We start from the raw sequence: 17,907 nt of genomic DNA, 5'->3' as shown, positions 1-17,907 counted from the left end.
TTGGTTTACAAAATAACTAACAAAATCGCGTCTGAAATAGAGCATTCGGCTTAGATATTACAGAGTTGCATACGCGGTTCTGAGAGAGAAAATGTAACATCCAGAAAAGGATTAAAGAATTGAATCACCCTATATAGTCCAAGGTAGGGTAGCAATAACACTTGTAATTTCTATAGCACAAACCAAAGAATAGTACAACAAATGCACCACAAAAACTAGATCAGGGCGAGTTGAGAATTGTAGTTACCAAGAGAGGCAATGAATTGAATTGTACAGCAACATAACTTTCAGGAATTGTCCTTTAGGTTGATGGATTGTAGTGTTGCTGTTGCAGGAATATCACTAGCACTGAGTTAGAATCTCAGCACCATCTTGGGTTATCAAAATGGTGTGCTCAAACTGTGCCGATAGACTAGCATCTTCTGTAACAACTGTCCAATTGTCATCCCACATTACTCCCTCTATGCTACCAATTGTCAGCATCGGCTCTGTACAACATAGTAACAAGCTAAATTCAGCAATCAATAATGTGTGATATTCATCCTTTTCGTTATAACAAAGTCGTGCACGCAACAATGTAGTAAACTTTGATGTTCCAAAAAATAACAGTGGTATCAATTGCAACGAAGTAAGAAATCCACGTAAACTAGCCATGTGATTTATAACAATAAGCACTGTGGAACCTCAGTTCTTGGCAAACCGTGGACAAGAAAACGGCCACAATACAGTAGCTACCAGCCTCTGGATAATATCTATAAGCAGACAATTCAAGTGATATGTTTAATGCGGAAAAACATTCTGCATCTATATCACAGTGAGTCTCTTCAACAATGTGAAATTAATTAATTACTGTACATTACCAATAGTGAATGTCTGATTGAGCACCATCTGTCCACGGCTATTATTCCCTGAGAAAGAAAAAAAAACAAATATAGCAAAATGAAAATTGATACCCAAAAAAAAGTCAATGGTTTTAGGAGGACAACAAGAATAAGATTAAAAGCAAGCAAAAATGTAACTATTAGATCAAAGAGATTATTTTTCAGAGACCAAATTAGAACTATGATCTCTTTTTGGAGGAGATCTCTTTAAAACTGGAATTTCTCATTATTATGTATTAGAAAAACTGCCGACGGGAATGGAGGTTTGCAAGTGAATGAGACATTTGTAAAATGAGACAGCATCAAGCCAAGAGCCTGAAGTAACTTATTTTCACCCGTCTTAGGTAACTGATATTTAGAACCAGTCATCAACAGAAAGATTCGGTATTTATGTTAGACACACAGGTTACATATTATTTAGAGTGAAATACGAACAAATTTAAAGTATGCTCTACTTCTAACCTAATTCATGATGAATCCCCACCATTAGTATTACATCTCAAGAATATATAAATTTGAGGTGTAGTAGCAGCAGTTAGCATGCTGGATATCCCGGTGCAACATTGGATGGCACAAGTAGAAAACTCCACGAGAGGATCGTGATTTCCAATGCATACATCATGATTAAAACAGTTTAAATTTTGCAGCAAACAAGGCAAATCGTATAGGCTCAATTGGCCATTTTTCTTCAACATAGAACGAGCAGAAAGGAGGTTAGTATATTAAGCATGAAAGTTACTGTGATGTAGAATGACTGGATCGCTGTGGAAAGAACGTCCCACTCCATGGCCAACAAACTGTTCCACAACCCCATAGCGATGTTTATCTGCAAGGTCACTACAAATAGAACATTAATGTCAACAAAATTTGCAATGCTAAACAATATATAGCTAACGAGCAATATATTGGCCTATATTAAGATTATTTTTTTATAAGAGTCTATATTATGACTAATCATAACTGCGTTCTAAGAATTTACGACAATTATCTAATATACAGAGGGGAAGCCAGAATTTGAAGTTCATGGGTTCGGGATTTGAGTCTTTTTAAGTCACCGGTTCTAAATTAATAATTTGTACATATTCAATAGATTTCTTAAGACAAATATAAGGTTCCGAAAGGCTAGCTCCGCCCCTGCTGATATACATGTCCTATCCCTCAAATAAACAACCAAACAATGCCAGTCATCGGTTTTTCATGCCAAATAGACCTTCATGTGGTGACAAATCTTTCTAATATTTAGCAGACCAAGATGCACAAGAACAAAAATGATGTAGAAGATTTAGGCAGATGTCTTACTGTATAGTCTTGCCAATTTTATTGAATTCCACTCCTGGTGCACATATTGATATTGCCTTGTCCAAGCATTCTTTAGTCACCTAACACATCAAATAGAAAATAATAGGTGGGATTATTGCAGATGCATCTGTACAATCAAATAAGGTGTTTCCTTCCACAGTACAAAGAAAAAATAAACAAATTTTATTGTTGATAAGTTAAAGCAAAAAGAAAACCTAGAAGTAGAAAGGTAGAAATTCAAATTAAGCAAAGAGGCAACGACATGTGATTTAAACTACACTTTCTTCATAGATTCTCAATTATTGAGGTTCTTTATTCAGGTTGAAATTCTGATCACCAGCGATAAGTTATTAGGTCAGCCTATTCCACGTAATTGTCATTTGTGCAGTTAAGCTAAAAATTTTGAGCATGCATCAATAATTAAACTTGTTTACCATGTCATCTGAAAATTGCACCTAACTGAAAAGTTCAAAGAAAAATGTAGTTCCATTTCGGGAAAATATACCATGCTTTCTCTTTTTTCTTTGTCCTTTTTTTATGACTAAGATAGCAAGCTTTTCTCACTCGCTCATACAGTCAAACCATCTCTAAAATCAAGTATTGCTTCTATGTGAAGTCTACTGAATGACAGCCTGGAAAATATGGCCTGAGATGTCTCAATGATATGGAAAAGCATACTACATGCAGTTACAATGTCAAAGAACTCAGCTCTGTTGGACAGCTCACTAGCACACACATTTCAGGGCATGCTGAGACCAGGTCACCAAGAATTTATTTGACATTCACATAATACAAGTAAACTAACATTACAGCTATAACTTTTAGATAGTGCGCTGCCGTCACAAGATTGAGGACCTGCACAAGAACATTTATCACCTTGAATTACAAAAAACAGATACTCTCTATCCCAATTTATGTGAAATGATTTACATTGACATTCTAATTAAGCTGACCATGTGTACTTAACAGTATCTTATACAACTTTCACTTCTGCCAAGAGTACAAATTCAAACAAAGATGTCATATTTTCCCAAACACACTTGTTGTTCAAATGTTATACTTGAATATCTTTTTCCACTTTTACATTATAATACACAAGTCTCATTAACTTATTCAGATACATGCACTGTCAAACTTGTAAATGACATGGGTTGTCTGCAGAGGCAATAACGATAAGGGGCACTATTCATGTCAGATATGATTAAAAAAAAAAACGACATAACAGACATGTAGACACAGAAGAGATTTCCCAATATACGGAGTGAAACCGAAGTTTTGCCAAAAATGCTTTTCTTACAAAGCTGGAGAAACTTATAGTTGAACTTCCAAACATCAGGGCCATAAAAAGAATATTTTCTATGCTTTTAATCATGAGCACAAATGGCTGAGTATAGATACAAAAACTGGTACTAAATTTCCCTATATTCAGAGAGTAAATATACAACCAAAAAGTCATACCTGCACCAAGTTTTTGGCTTCCTCATCAACATTTCCTACAAAGAACATAGCTGATGTGTCACCATGGTAACCCTGCATATATCAACCAAGCCAAACAGAGAAAACAAAGAAAATCAATCTTCAGGAGGCAGACTGCATTTACACAACCATGTTTAACTAATTAAATTTCAAGTGAGCAACACAAAAGGAAGGGAAGACATAGAAGACGGTGCATCAAGAGAGGCTCATCCTCTATACAATGAGAGGTGTCGTCAATGTAATAAAAATAGCGAAGCTGGCCTTTTTGACAGAAGTACAGATAATACATCTTTATGATTTTCTTAAGCATTTTACAAGGGTCAAACTATTAACTGACACTTACGCTCCATATTATTTGACATTAAAAAATTTATTACAAAATTTATACACCGAAGAAAAGACTTCCCAGCTTTCTCTATTTATGTGGTAAACCAGAGGACTGGTTTTATCACCTTCACCCATCTCCTTTCACTGATCAACCTAGCAAGTAACTACCTTACACCACCCACAAATGACTATAGCCATACCATCTTGAACTACCCACCACCACAATCCAACACACTGAACTCCCTACTGACAACATTCTCGTCACTCTCCATCAATGCCCCATCCACTGACTATTCACACCTTTGCGACCTCCACTGAAAATATAGTCACCAGAACCCCACCCCCACCCCCACCCTTCAATATATTGATTAAACCTTCATCACCATGACCACAAGCACCCCTTCTACCCAAGTAGGTACAATGGGAGCAAAATGGCGTTTGGAGACTTAAGTAGGAGATAGTAGTGGAGAGCAGTAAGGGCACAGGAAACTAAAAATAAATAATAACGACAGACAGGTGGATTAAAGGGAATTGTAAAAAGTACTATCTATGCTTGAGGTTCACAAAGTGAAATGATATAGCTAGTTTTCGTGTAACGGCATAAGTGAGCAAGAAACAAAGATAAAGCACAAATTCAGTTCAAGAGATTACCACTACCAACAGTAACAAATCTAGTGATTTAATCCCACTCAGCAGATAGGCAAACCAAAATGAGACGATTATATCAAAAATGACATGTAAGAAGATGCAAAAACCCTGGTTCTCAAGAGTAAGGATAATAGCATCTTGAAGAACCATGAGAAACCATATATCTTACCTCATTGTATTTATAGCTTCAGGAAGGTATCTTATCTCTTCAAGGATACATAACATCTTTCAGTATAAACAGAAAACTTGAAGCAATGAAGAGACAGGAAACGACACTAATTAATTGCAACAAAATACTTACATTAAGATAAACGGTAACGTCAATATTGACAATATCCCCATCCTAAATCATGAAATACCACAGAACATAAGAATGTTAGCCTGTTGCTAAGTTGAATTCTTGGTTATGAAAAAACCAACTATTCAGTAGAGCAAACCTCAAGTGGACGTGAATCTGGAATTCCGTGGCAAATGCACTCATTCACTGAGGTGCACACGCTCTTTGGAAATCCACCATAACCAAGAGGTGAAGGATATGCTCCATTGTCAATGATCATTTGGTGAACAGCTTGGTCAATTTCATCTGTCATAGTGCCTGGCTGCCAGAAGAAATAATGATGCAGATTAAAAATGAATCATTGTTCAGACACCCTGTGAAACTATTCAGACTGTTGACGTTTCATGCACCAATTTAAAACTGATGCTGGTCTGACGCTATGGTGACTACAACAAAAATTACTCTTCAAACCCAAGCTAGCTGGGGTTGGTTATATGAATCCTCACTATCCAGTTTGCTCCATTTGGACCTGTTACATTCAATTATGCAACAATTTGGTGTTATCTAACACTTGAAGTTCTTTACATTTTTCACTCACATACAGGGGGGAAAAGAACAATCATTTACTCACCCCATACTATTTTATAAATGCTAGTTGACTGCACATGGAGTTTAACAGGTTAATCTGACATAAACACTATACAAAAGTATTAAAGTACTGGTGAGAAGTTAGTTTAATAGGAAAAACATCACACTGAAGTTTAAAATTTGAATAGTTAGCAATGAATTTGTGAAATTTATATAAAATGAGATGGTGAACACTTGAAGTTCTTTACATTTTTCACTCACATACAGGGGGGAAAAGAACAATCATTTACTCACCCCATACTATTTTATAAACGCTATTTGACTGTACATGGAGTTTAACAGGTTAATCTGACATAAACATTATACAAAAGTATTAAAGTACTGGTGAGAAGTTAGTTTAATAGGAAAAACATCACATTGAAGTTTAAAATTTGAATAGTTAGCAATGAATTTGTGAAATTTATATAAAATGAGATGGTGTTTAATATTTTGAGTCTCCAAAAAGTTGTCATATAAATTGGAAAGAATGGACTAGTAAAGCAGGTTGTAACATGACCTAAAGAAAAAGGTAGAAAGAGCAAAAATACACGGTGGAGGTCTAATTGAATAAAGTTAACCTCCAAGGTAAGCAAGCAGATGATCATAGTAAAGACAGGATATAGACAAATCAAAGTCAGTGAGTGGAAGCCATTAACACAAATCTATTTTTTTTAACCTAAATGAAGCATGCCGACGCACCAAACTCTACATTGAGTCTGAGTAAAAGATACTCGATATATCACCTTGACTAATGTCCCAGCATACTGAAGAACCTGTGCAGCAAGCCTTCCAGAAGCTCTCATCTTTTCTATTCCCTTTCCGCCATGCACTTCAAAGCCGCTACCAATCCCAGGAGGCTTCCTAGACTTCACATAAGGAGGCCTTTGTATGTGTTCTGGAACTGGTCGAGGAGGAGAAATTTCACCTGGTCTTAAACGTTTGCGCTTGGTGTTTGGAAGTTCATCTACGTTTCTGCCATGTTTAGTTCAAAGTTAGCATGCAGCAAACAATCAAAAACAGGAATGTATAAAATAAAGGAAAAGTTAGCAGTACTTTCAATTTATTGGACCTTGTTCTGACATGATCAAAATATTCAAACTGAAATTGTTCATAGTAACTTCTCATATTTTATCAGTCATTAATCTATCCGTAAAATCAATTTAGTATAGGAAGCACCAAAAGAAGAAAAGCAGGAGACCAGTGCTGTGTAGATTCTCCTGGGAAACCTTTCCGTGAACTCCCTACAGAGATAGACAACACTATTCCCATTTCCCAGTACCAGAAGTGTTCCATATCGTTACAGAAAAATCAGAGCAGAACCTATAAATGCAGTATTCATCTAACACATGTGCTAAGAACCTAATACTATTTTCTACAATTGTTTTAAAAACAGAGGAAATTAAGAGCTTACATAACTTTTTTCATGCTAAAGACAAAGCAAAGTGGGGATGCATATCATGTTTCCGCTTTTTAAGGATATTATTTCCCATCACTTTGGACGACTTGTTCAGCCTCATACTTCCAAAAGAATAAGTAGGACTCACTTTATACTAACAAAAAGTCAGATCGATAAATTAGTTTTGACTCTAACTCTACTGTTAGACCTACACATATTTGAGTATACCATAGAAATCCTTGCCCCAACACATATGCCCCCACAACTTAAGACATCTATGACACAGGGGAAAAATGCTTTGCTTTCTAAACAAGTTTGCCTTTAGAAGGATTATACGATGAGCAACATGATTTAGCATCCTTTTGAATCAAGAACGTTCTCCTTCAACTCCTCCAAGCCGTTTTGCCTCATGAAAGATCTAAACTGATGATGGGGAAAACATTGCAATGGACATTAGATGTAGACTCGAGATGGGCCTCTGTGCAATCCTATGCGATAATGGAGGAAAGGACAAAACAAATTTGCAAGAAACTTCAAAAACAAGTCACGTTAGAATTTATTGGCTAGTTCAAGCTAATAGGCTCAAAGGTGAAAGATGATACTAACTGGATGGGCAGGAGAAGCAGGATGAAGGCAATATCGCAAGGGTTAAAAGTCTAAATTGTTAAGCAAAGGTGGCTAATGTGAGGTAGAAAAAGGATAATTCACTAATTTTTCCCTTTTTTCTCAACGTTGATCCATACAACTTCTTACTGAAAGCCACATCCTTGTAATGCTTTTCAAATTTGGCCGCAGATGTAGCTAGGATCAAAGGTTGAATATACTTATTTTCAAAATTCTACAACTAAATTGGAAGAAAAGAACTCTAAAGGGACAGATTGACTCAAAACCTAAACATTAGGATCAGATACATGACAAAATTTATTCAGCCAAGATCCACTAATGATGTATGCTAATCCCTCATTCAAAAACCACGTTTAACATTTTAAACGTGAGGAATCTCCTACATTTATACTACCAAGAGCCAAATGCCAGTTCTACTCCCCCCCACCCCCCACCCCCACCCCCACCCAAAAAAAAAGGGAAATGGCAGCATAAACAAAATCAATGAGGAATTTAGATGCAAACATGAGACTAATAGTCAAAAGATCTAATATTAGGAGTAAAAGAAGAAAAGGGTCATGGTAATCGACATGCTGAAAACAAGAATGCTTGTGTAACTTGAAGATGAATTAACATACCTTCTGTTGAATAATAAATCCGTTAATCCGGAAAATCTTCTTGAGTATTGCATGGAGACATGTTTATTACCTGAATAACGATAAATATTAAGCTGGTTAAAATGAGTTCTTATAGTTCAAGAAACATTTGCCTTTGCTAGTTCCATAAAAGTCTAAACTTTGTTGTCCCAATCACTATTATGAATACCATCCTCAAATCTTGAGACCAGAAAGCACAAAACTTGAGATGAAATAAAGCAGTAAAACAAATTAAAAGAGGAGGGATGTTCTTCTTTGCTCCAAGCACTATGAGCACAAAGTACAATTAAATACAAGAACTTGAGATGAAAAAAGCAGTAAAACAAGAAAAGGGCAACTTTATTGTCCCAAGCACTATGAGAATATCCTCATTAAATCTTTGAAACCAGAAAACAAAAAAGTATATGTAAATACAGAAGCAATAAAGAAAGAAATAACCTGGGTTGCAACGGAAGAGTCTATGGAGTGAGTGTGACGGTTGAATGAAGCGGCAGTCTCCAATCAAGGTAGAGATGAAGCGGGGTTGAATAGAGGAAACTGATACTACCATTTCTTCTTTTGGCTTTTTGCCCCCACGAGGCGCCCGCTAGTCTTTTCCACTAGTGTGTCTCCCCTTATCTGCTTGTCCAATGAGAGGGTCTCTACAAGATTAACGAAAAACTTAAAAGGATAATACTTTTTGGTTTATCTACGATGTTTGGTAAAATTAAAAGTGCTTATAAGTTAAGTGCTCATAAGCCAAAAGTCATAAGTTGGTCTCCCCCAACTTATCAAATTTCAGCTTATAAGCACTTTAGGTTTGACCAAAATATTTATTATTATATCCCTAAAATAATTCTTTTTAAACAAAACTCTTTGTATACCCAATTCTTATTATTATTAATTTCAGCACTTTTATCCAAACACGTAACTGCTTATTTTTTAAATCAATTTCAGCGCTTAAAAGTGTTTTTCAGCACCTAATGTTTATCAGCTACTTAAATTAGCTAAGCCAAACGGGCTCTTAGAATCGACGAATGTGATTGTACTTGTACTTTCTATTAGGAGTAGTAAAAGTGAGAATCGGGGTGTAAGAACGTTGAGGTTTTGAGTTCATTAAACTTTCCACCCTTTTTATTGTTTGAAAATTTATTTCACAACTCATATGATATATAGTAGTATGATTCTTAGTTCCAATGTTTCTTACATCCTTTTTGCCTTTATATTTTGTATAGGTCGAAATCTACCATAAAATATTTAGGGCGAGGAACTACTGAGGGAAGAATTAATCGAGAACGAGGTTCGCGGAAATAGTTGTAACGGCTAGTTTTTAGAATAGGATAATAGAGGAAATATTCTAAAGAATGTTCTCTGCACATGTACTATTAGGGTTTACTAGGGATATGTCCCATATAAAGAGACAAAAGATAAGGAAAAGGGGCATGTAATATCACTTGATAAGAACAGATTTCTGAGAAGGATTCTCCCCCTCTAGCAGAGATACAAACATTATCTTTTCATCAATATTCTTGTTCATACTTTCCATCAGATCCGAGAATAGTTCGAACTTTCAAGGATTTATCTGTCACTCATCATTATCGGGAGGAACAATCATCCCATTCATTCTTTATTGGGTGAATCACTCCTCCTATTTACTTCAATGTCATTTTTGTTATTTATTGCTAGTTACTCCTCCATTATTGCTAATACCTTTTAGAATATTTAATGTTTGTTATTGCCAATCTCCCACCAAATATGTTCAACGATTAGCTACATTTTCGTAACTTACATTTAGAGATATTATTATCAATTAGATTTAACCCATCATTACATAAATATAATAGTTTTAATCGAAAGTTACACTTTTTGGTCGAACAATTTGGCACCGTCTATGGGAATTTTCTAGTTAAATTTTTATTTTCCTCTAGACCTATAACTAACACGGAGCTCTAACTTGTAAAAAAAGAGAAGCAAGAACAAGATCTCCTTTCTTTGCATGTACAAATCCAATATAGCAGGTAACAGAGAAGAAAGGACGAGAAAAGTGACTTCCCAACAAACCTCATGAACATCAACAATGAGAGCTGTGAAATAGTTGACGGAGACGCAACACCCGATGCCTCCCATAGACGAGATGGATCACCTCCTATTCACTGCAGCATCACAAAATCTCTTGGTAAGGGAGCCTCCACATCCGTGGCGGAGCAGACGCCCCCAATTGTAAAAAAGCTCCTTGAGGCTTGGCTAACTGATACGCTAACCAGCGTCCTCCATAAGCCCGCTCGGGACACGACTATAGAAAATGCAAGGACTTGCGTTATACAACCAGCGGACGAGCAACATGACTAACCCCCCCCCCTCAATGATAGGTATTACTCACAATGTCATTAATAGTGCAGGTGACGACGCTTTTGCGGCTATATTGAAAAGGATGGAGGAAATGGAGAACGAGAACAAACTGCTTCGGGACAAAATGAGAGAACACCAAGAAAGGGTTGATAAGATACCAGACGCCCCTAAACTCTTTCCGAAGAGAGATGTCGGTCGGTTCGTCGAGCAGTCGTATAGTGAGGATGCCGCCCCACATGCCATACCAAAAACCTTTAAAATGTCACTCTATATGAAAATATATGATAGCATGACCGAACCCGAAGACCATGTGACTCACAACGTCACCGCTGTAAAATGCAATGATCTCGCCAAGGAACAAGTATCCTCTATTTTGTTGAAAAATTTCGGCGAGACCCTCACGGGAGGAGCATTGACATGGTATTCACAACTGCATGCACGTTCCATTGAATCTTTCGAAGAAATGGCCGACAAGTTCGTAATGACCCATGTTGGGGCCAAGAAGACCGAGGCAAGAGTGAACTACATATTTACTATTAAACAATTCCCGGGAGGGGGATTAAGGGACGTCCTCGCCCGATTCAACCAAGTAAGAATGACCTTACCAAACGTATCGGAAGGGATAGCGGTTATAGCCTTTCAGATTGGGCTAAGTAGAAACGGTTCAAGGGCAACAAGAAAGTTATTAAGTCGGCTCATGAAGTAACCCCCAACTACTTGGGATAAAATACATAACGCGTATTATGACGAGATCTGAGTAGAAGAGGACGATCTCAATGGACCGAGTCATCGATTGACCTCGGTATAGACTGAATCCAGAAAAGTTTGAAGGAATGATATCAGAAGGGACCTCAAAACTCCACAATCCAATAGGGAACGCCATCTACCATATGTCAGAGCAACTGTTGCGCCCTCCTCCTGCCACGAAGAGGGCCCACGCAAATCAAGGACAGGGACTCACCGGACGAAAGAGGTATGCCCCTTTTATTATCCGCTTACTATTTTTGTGAGTCACCTATAGAAATAGTTTATGCCTTGGAGAAGCTCAGACCAAAGATGAAGTGGCCGCAAAAGATGAGGTAAGACCCAAGTACCAAAAAATTGGATGCCCTATGCGAGTTCCACCAAGAGCGAGGGCACAAAACCGAGGATTGCAATGCCCTAAGATAGGAGGTCGTAAACATGCTACGATAGGGACACCTCAAAGAGTTACTAAGCAATCGGGAAGGACCAACTTTGCCAAAGGTCGTGAATAATATCAAGGACCATTGAAACCACCCTCGCCGACCCACACCGTCCATATGATCATCGACGTTAGTGACGATGCTTCCATCAACAGTGTGAAGTTTACCACAACGCACAAGCTCAAACGGTCGATCACCCACGAACGATATGATGAACTCGAAGAAATCATCATCTTTGATAAGTCAGATACCAACAGTTTGGTTTTCCCTCACTATGATGCCCTTGTTATCACTTTACGAATTTTAGATACCGATATAAGATGCATTATGGTAGATGATGGGAGCGGCGCGTGCATTATCCACCCTCGAGTACTTGAACAATTAAAACTTGAGGATAAGATAGTACAATGCTACATCACACTAACAAGTTTTAACAATGCAGTTGAATGAACATCCGGCGAGATCACACACCTCGTCCTGGCCGGTGACGTCACTCTGGAAACCACATTCCATACCATGGACCAAAACACATCATAAAACGCCATAATAGGGCGACCATGTATACACACCATGAGAACCATCCCCTCCAGCTTATACCAAGTCATTCCCAACTCCATGGGGAATATTCAGTATACGAGGGGAACAACGCACATTCCCGAAATGCTACCACATCGCTCTAGACTGCACGGTTACTCAACAAATGAAGGACAAAGAAAAAAAAGCATAGCAATCAACAGGGTCTAGGTCGATATGTGATGATAGTGAGAACGTCATTAGAGACCCCAATACGATCAAATCCGCAGGATCGACCATAGAAGACCTTGACCCCGTTCAAGTAGACAGCAACGACCATAGCAAGAAAGCTTACATCGGTTGTAAACTTCAGGAACCATATAAATTTCTTCAATTCTTAACTGTTAATGCAGACTTGTTTGCTTTTAGCCATGCAGATATGCCAGGTATTCCGAAGGAAATCGCCAAACACAAGCTGAACGTCGATCCATTCTACCCCTCGATGAGGCAAATTAGGCGCAAGTTCAACTCCGTAATTAATGATGCGGTAAGCGAAGAGGTGGAAAAACTATTGGAAAATGGCTCCGTCAGGGAGTCAAAATACCCCCAATGGTTCACCAATGTGGTCATGGTGAAAAAGAAGAATGGGAAATGGAGGATGTGCGTAGATTTCACAAATTTGAACAAAGCATGCCCAAAAGATTCATTTCTGTTATCCATATCGACCAACTCATCGATGCAACAGCCGAGCATGAACTACTGAGCTTCTTGGGCGCCTACTCGACCTATAATCAAATCCTCATGGAAGAGGAGGATTAGGAGAAAACCATTTTCATCACCCATCAAGGGATGTACTGCTATAGGGTCATGCCCTTCGGGCTGAAAAACACAGGGGCACCTTACCAAAGGTTAGTCACGAGGATGTTCAAATACCAACTCATCAAAACAATGGAATTCTACATAGACGACATGTTGGTCAAGTCCAAAAGGAAAGAAGATCACATCGACCACCTGAGAGAAACTTCGACATACTCAGGCGATGCAAAATGAAACTACACCCCAAAAAGTGTGCATTCAGTGTGGCCTCAGCAAAATCTTTAGGTTTGCTAGTATCACAGTGAGGTATCGAGGTCAACCCCGATTAAACCAAAGCCATCGAAGGGATACCAGAGCACTTGACTACGAAAAAATGGGATACCAGAGCACTTGACTACGAAAAGTCGGGGATTACGTGCTTAAAGCTAAAAACACAAGCAAGCAAAGGCCCACAGGAAGGCAAACTGGAAACAAATTGGGACGGCCCGTAGAAAATCATGACAACAACGAAGAAAGGATCATTCCAACTAGAAACAATGGAAGGAAAGCTACTACCAAACAACTGGAATATTACCCACCTCAAGTACTTCAACTTTTAAGAGGTAAAGTGTCCCCCATGTCATACATTTTTTCCCTTACTTGAGTTTTGTCCCAATTGGGTTTTCTCAAGGAGGTTTTTAACGGGGCGATGAGGGGGACACTTAAAGTTGAAGTACAAAAAGATGGAGTCACAAGACGGCTAATTCATTGCTCGACCTCTCAAGCCTTCTCCGGGATGACCAATAAAAGAGACTAGATAGACTAGAACTGGGATTGGAACGCCAGCCAACGACCGAAAATTTGTAAATTTCTCCAAGTGTATGAATAAAGCGACAATGCACAAAATTTATTTCTATTTCTCCAAATGTACAACCAAGGCAACAATGTTTAAAGTTTACGATGTAGCCAAACTTCGCTCCCAGAAGCATATCTTTTAAAAAAAATATAGGTTATGTTCTACCTTGTTTGAACTAACACCTATCAGGCCTTCGGCCATAGTCAAACATATGTTATGTTAGACCTCGTTCGAACCAACACCTACCGGCCCTCAGCCATAGCTAAAACATAGGTAATGTTCGACCTTGTCCGAACGAACACCTACTAGCCCTCGGCTACAATTAAAAATACGATACGTTCTACCTCGTTCGAATTAATATCCACTGGCCCTCGGTTACAGTTAAACTTAGGTTCTAGTTTGACCTCGTTCAAGATAAAACTAGCCCTCAACTATAGTTAAACATAAGATATGCTCGACCTTGTTTGAACTAAACCTACTGGACCCCGACCATAATAAAACTTAGATTTTGGTTTGACCTCGTTCGAACTAACACCTGCCGATCCTCGGTCATAACTAAACTTAGGATATATTCGACCTTAATCGAACTAAGTGATTACGGCTAAGAAAATTAGGGTAACCAAGCGACAAAATAAAAAAACATACAAGTAGGAACTGCGGGATGAGAATAAGGTACAAATAACAAAGTTGACATTTCATACTTAGAATATTTTTACAAAGGCTCGCAAAGACGCCCATAAAATACACACAAGTTCATAGCAAAAATAAGAAGGAAAAAAGAAGAACTACTAGTCACTGCCAGGCCCATCAGTGTCATCGGCTTGACCATCTGGGCCATCTCCATCTGCGCCATCACCATCACCACCACCCTCAGGGTACGCATCTTCGTACCAGGCATCCTCTTCAATCTAGTCCACACCCACGTCCCTCTCATCATCATCGGCCTCCGGCGTAGCGGGATCATACCCGCAAGCGATTCGAGCTTCACGGGACTTGACACGAGCATCTTCAAAGGGGCTTCCAGAAAAAATCCCACCGCATGCAAATCTCGGAACACATCCAACTGATCCTCATCGTGAATCCATTCCTCGTACAGGCCCCGGGGAACATTTGGGAAATCTGAAGTGTGAGAATATGACGACTATGCAAGCATTTGAGCCTTCTCAGCCTCTAAGGTGGCCACCTGGTCCTGAAGAATGGAGTTATCTTTCTCCAACTCCCTAATCCTCTCATCGAGTCGCTCTTCTTTAAGATTAGCCATCTTCAAGTCACTTTCTCGCTTAGAGCGAAGAATACGTATCACTAGCTCCAAAGCCTCCACCTTCTTCAGAGCCTCCGATCGAGAAAACTCTGCCTTCCCAAGGTCCTCTACCTTCTCAGCGACCTCTTAGCTTAGAGAAACCGCTCTGAATTGCCACTCCTCAAGTTGTACGCGCGGTGAAACCACCTAGGTTTAGAGGTAGCCGCACTAGGCTTCGACCCCCATGCTAACCTCGAGCTCTTCCTCTTTATTTCTTAGCGTCCTCTCAAGGACGCTGCACTTTTTGATGACCCTAACCAGCTCATCATTATTCTCCTTCAATTCGTCTCGAAGGGCCTGTAAATTGCCGCCCTTACCGAACCGCCTACAAATTTTGTGATACTTGCCACTGTACTCACAGTATTTTCGCTCCAACTTTGTAAAAATAGCCTTACACCTCTCCTCTCTTCGGGCGCTTTCAATTTCCAAAATCACGGTGTGAAAAAGAAAAAAAATAGAGAATAAGAACGAAGCCTAAATGTTGAACATGATAAACAAAAATGAAAGAAGTCTAAAAGCTTACCCTGAGAGCGAGGCCGACTATGCTCATCGATAAGGCAACATCATCTAGCTCTTGAAGGGTTTTACCCTCCACGTCGGAGCAAAAGGGACCGAGGGAAGGAACCACATTCTCCGTATTTACCAATTAATCTCGATCCATGGGGATTGCAATAGTCCGTGTGGACCCCTTCAGTCTCACCTCGAGCTGGGTAAATCCTTCCCAATCATCCTCATCTCATCGGCATCGAGATTAGATCCCGTCTCGTAGCCATCATCGGCAACGCCTTTGCCTCTCCCATCGGTCAGCAAAGAAGGACCATAAGTCGATCGTAAGGTTGATGTCTCATCTTGTCGCAAAGTATTAAAAACCTTTGTAGACGACCCTTCGGCTTCCATCATTGCGGTGGGATGGGACATGCCTTCTGCGGCCTCAGCCAATGGTGGAATCTCAAACGCCAACTCGATGTCGTCTTCAAGTATTATGGTCGTCGTCTTACAGATGACAAAATCATCCCTTACTGAATCCACAGCCTGGGTGACCCTATCACCAACGTCCACCGATCCTCTCTTACGTGGAACCATATTCTCGTCGCTCGGCGACTCCTCCTCCTCCTCGTCTACTAGACGGTGCAAAGGGGAAGTTGGAAGCTCCGCTGTCGAAATATCCGCAGGCGGAGAAGAAAAAGTTGTTGAGGTAGCAGTAGATGAGGCTGGGGACCGAGCAGACCTGGCTGCGATTGAGGAAGGAATAGAAGCAGATGACCGAGCATGCCTAGCCGCGGTCACAATGGGAATAGACACCAAAAAGGAGGCAACCTACCTCTTACGAAATGTAGGAGGAGGAGCCCTCGGCCTCCTCAAAAATCCTCGAGCAGAAAAAGAAAAATCAAAGTAAGGTTATCACCACCACCAAGAGCAAACTATAGTAAGTAGGTGACCATGAGGTCAAAACAACAAAAAAATATATAGATAAACTCACCGGCCAAGGAAAGACCAGGACCGAACTTCTTGAAAAAGCCTAGCCACTTATGAATTCCCACGATATGAGGCAAAACCCGGCCAACCCAGTCAGAAATGTCCCCAACCAAAAGAGGGGGCTTAGTCTTGGCTGCACGAAGAAGGGACATAATTTTAGAGCCTACGACTAAAATAGACAGATCAAATGTTTTAACAAAGGAAGCATAGATACTTACGAGTGTAATTCCAAGTCTCAGGGAAGCCGTCCATATTGGCCACCACGTCTTCAGTTCTGACAAAAAAGAAGTTGTGCGAGAACTGATGATTTTCCTTGTCATCTATCTTCACCACTAGGCATTTGCCTCCTCGATGGCAAAGGTTCAACATTGTCCCCTTATAAAAACTAGGGGCGAAGAGATGCATTAGATGCCGGAGTGTGATCTCGACCCCGACCAACTCCACAAATTTAGTAAGCATCCTGATGAGCCTCGTCTTCAGGCTCCTTCGAAAAGTCAAACCTAACTTTCTCGCTATGAGGAGCTATTTCCCCCATCATAGGAAAGTTCTCATCTTCAATGGTGACAAAGATTCCATCAACGTGAGGAGGCATAAGCATCGCCAAAAGGATGTAAGCACGTGATTTTTGCACTATATGAGAATTACTCCCAAAAAATTCAAAATAAAATGATTTTCCTTGGTGTGCAATTTTGAGAATTTTTGTGACATTTTTGGATAATTATTTTGTATTTGTCTGTGCATGTTTATTTGTTAAATTAATAAAAAAATACAAAAATATATCGCATTTTGCATGTAGGATTTAATTTTACAATTAGGAGTAATTAAGTAAGTTTTACAAAAATAAAAAAATCACAAAAAATAACGTACTTCGCATTTTAATGCTTAATGTCAAAATTGTGTGATTTCTTTTAATTTGATATTTAATTATTTGTGATAATTACTACTTAGAGTTAATTAATATTTTTAGGATAATTTGGTTGAGGTTAAATTTAGGTTTTTATTTTTATTTTAATTGGGAAAGAGAATTGACAAGGAAAAGAAAATAAGAAGAGGAAAATCGGATTTGGGCCAATTCCTATTCAATTCACCCAAGCCCAAACCAAAACACCCTTATACCCAACCAAAATACCCACAAACCAAGCCCAACCCCTTAAAAATCTGATCCACCTCATCTCCCCACTCAATCTTGACCATTGATCTATAGTAGATCCAACGGTCCGGAACTCACCCATTTTTTAATATAAAAACTATTAAAAAAAAACCAC

The 17,907-nt window shown here is 39.1% G+C and overlaps 1 protein-coding gene across 1 annotated transcript; it reads right to left on the bottom strand.

Annotated features, from left to right (window-relative positions):
* LOC104245859 (methionine aminopeptidase 1D, chloroplastic/mitochondrial) lies at positions 1-8,841 on the bottom strand. Its single transcript, XM_009801555.2, has 10 exons — positions 8,629-8,841; positions 8,173-8,242; positions 6,279-6,507; positions 5,069-5,230; positions 4,933-4,974; positions 3,639-3,710; positions 2,181-2,260; positions 1,621-1,718; positions 861-908; positions 1-488 (listed from the first exon to the last, which is right to left on the bottom strand). Exons 1-10 carry the CDS (start codon positions 8,738-8,740, stop codon positions 343-345), a joined length of 1,059 nt encoding a protein of 352 aa, XP_009799857.1. The 5' UTR covers positions 8,741-8,841; the 3' UTR covers positions 1-342.
* Positions 8,842-17,907: the final 9,066 nt, after the last annotated feature.

This window comes from Nicotiana sylvestris, chromosome 2 (assembly GCF_000393655.2).
Source record: "Nicotiana sylvestris chromosome 2, ASM39365v2, whole genome shotgun sequence".
Taxonomy (NCBI): domain Eukaryota; kingdom Viridiplantae; phylum Streptophyta; class Magnoliopsida; order Solanales; family Solanaceae; genus Nicotiana; species Nicotiana sylvestris.
The sequence above is the reverse complement of the archived record's forward strand: the minus strand, read 5'-3'. Positions and strand labels throughout refer to the sequence as shown.

Excerpts from the sequence above, each read along its gene's own strand:
- LOC104245859 (XM_009801555.2), bottom strand. The coding sequence starts at position 8,740 with ATGGTAGTATCAGTTTCCTCTATTCAACCCCGCTTCATCTCTACCTTG. Across the intron at positions 4,975-5,068 it reads CAGATTCACGTCCACTTGAG|GATGGGGATATTGTCAATAT; the intron begins GTTTGCTCTACT and ends TTCATGATTTAG. Across the intron at positions 909-1,620 it reads TCCAGTCATTCTACATCACA|GGAATAATAGCCGTGGACAG; the intron begins GTAACTTTCATG and ends TTTCTTTCTCAG.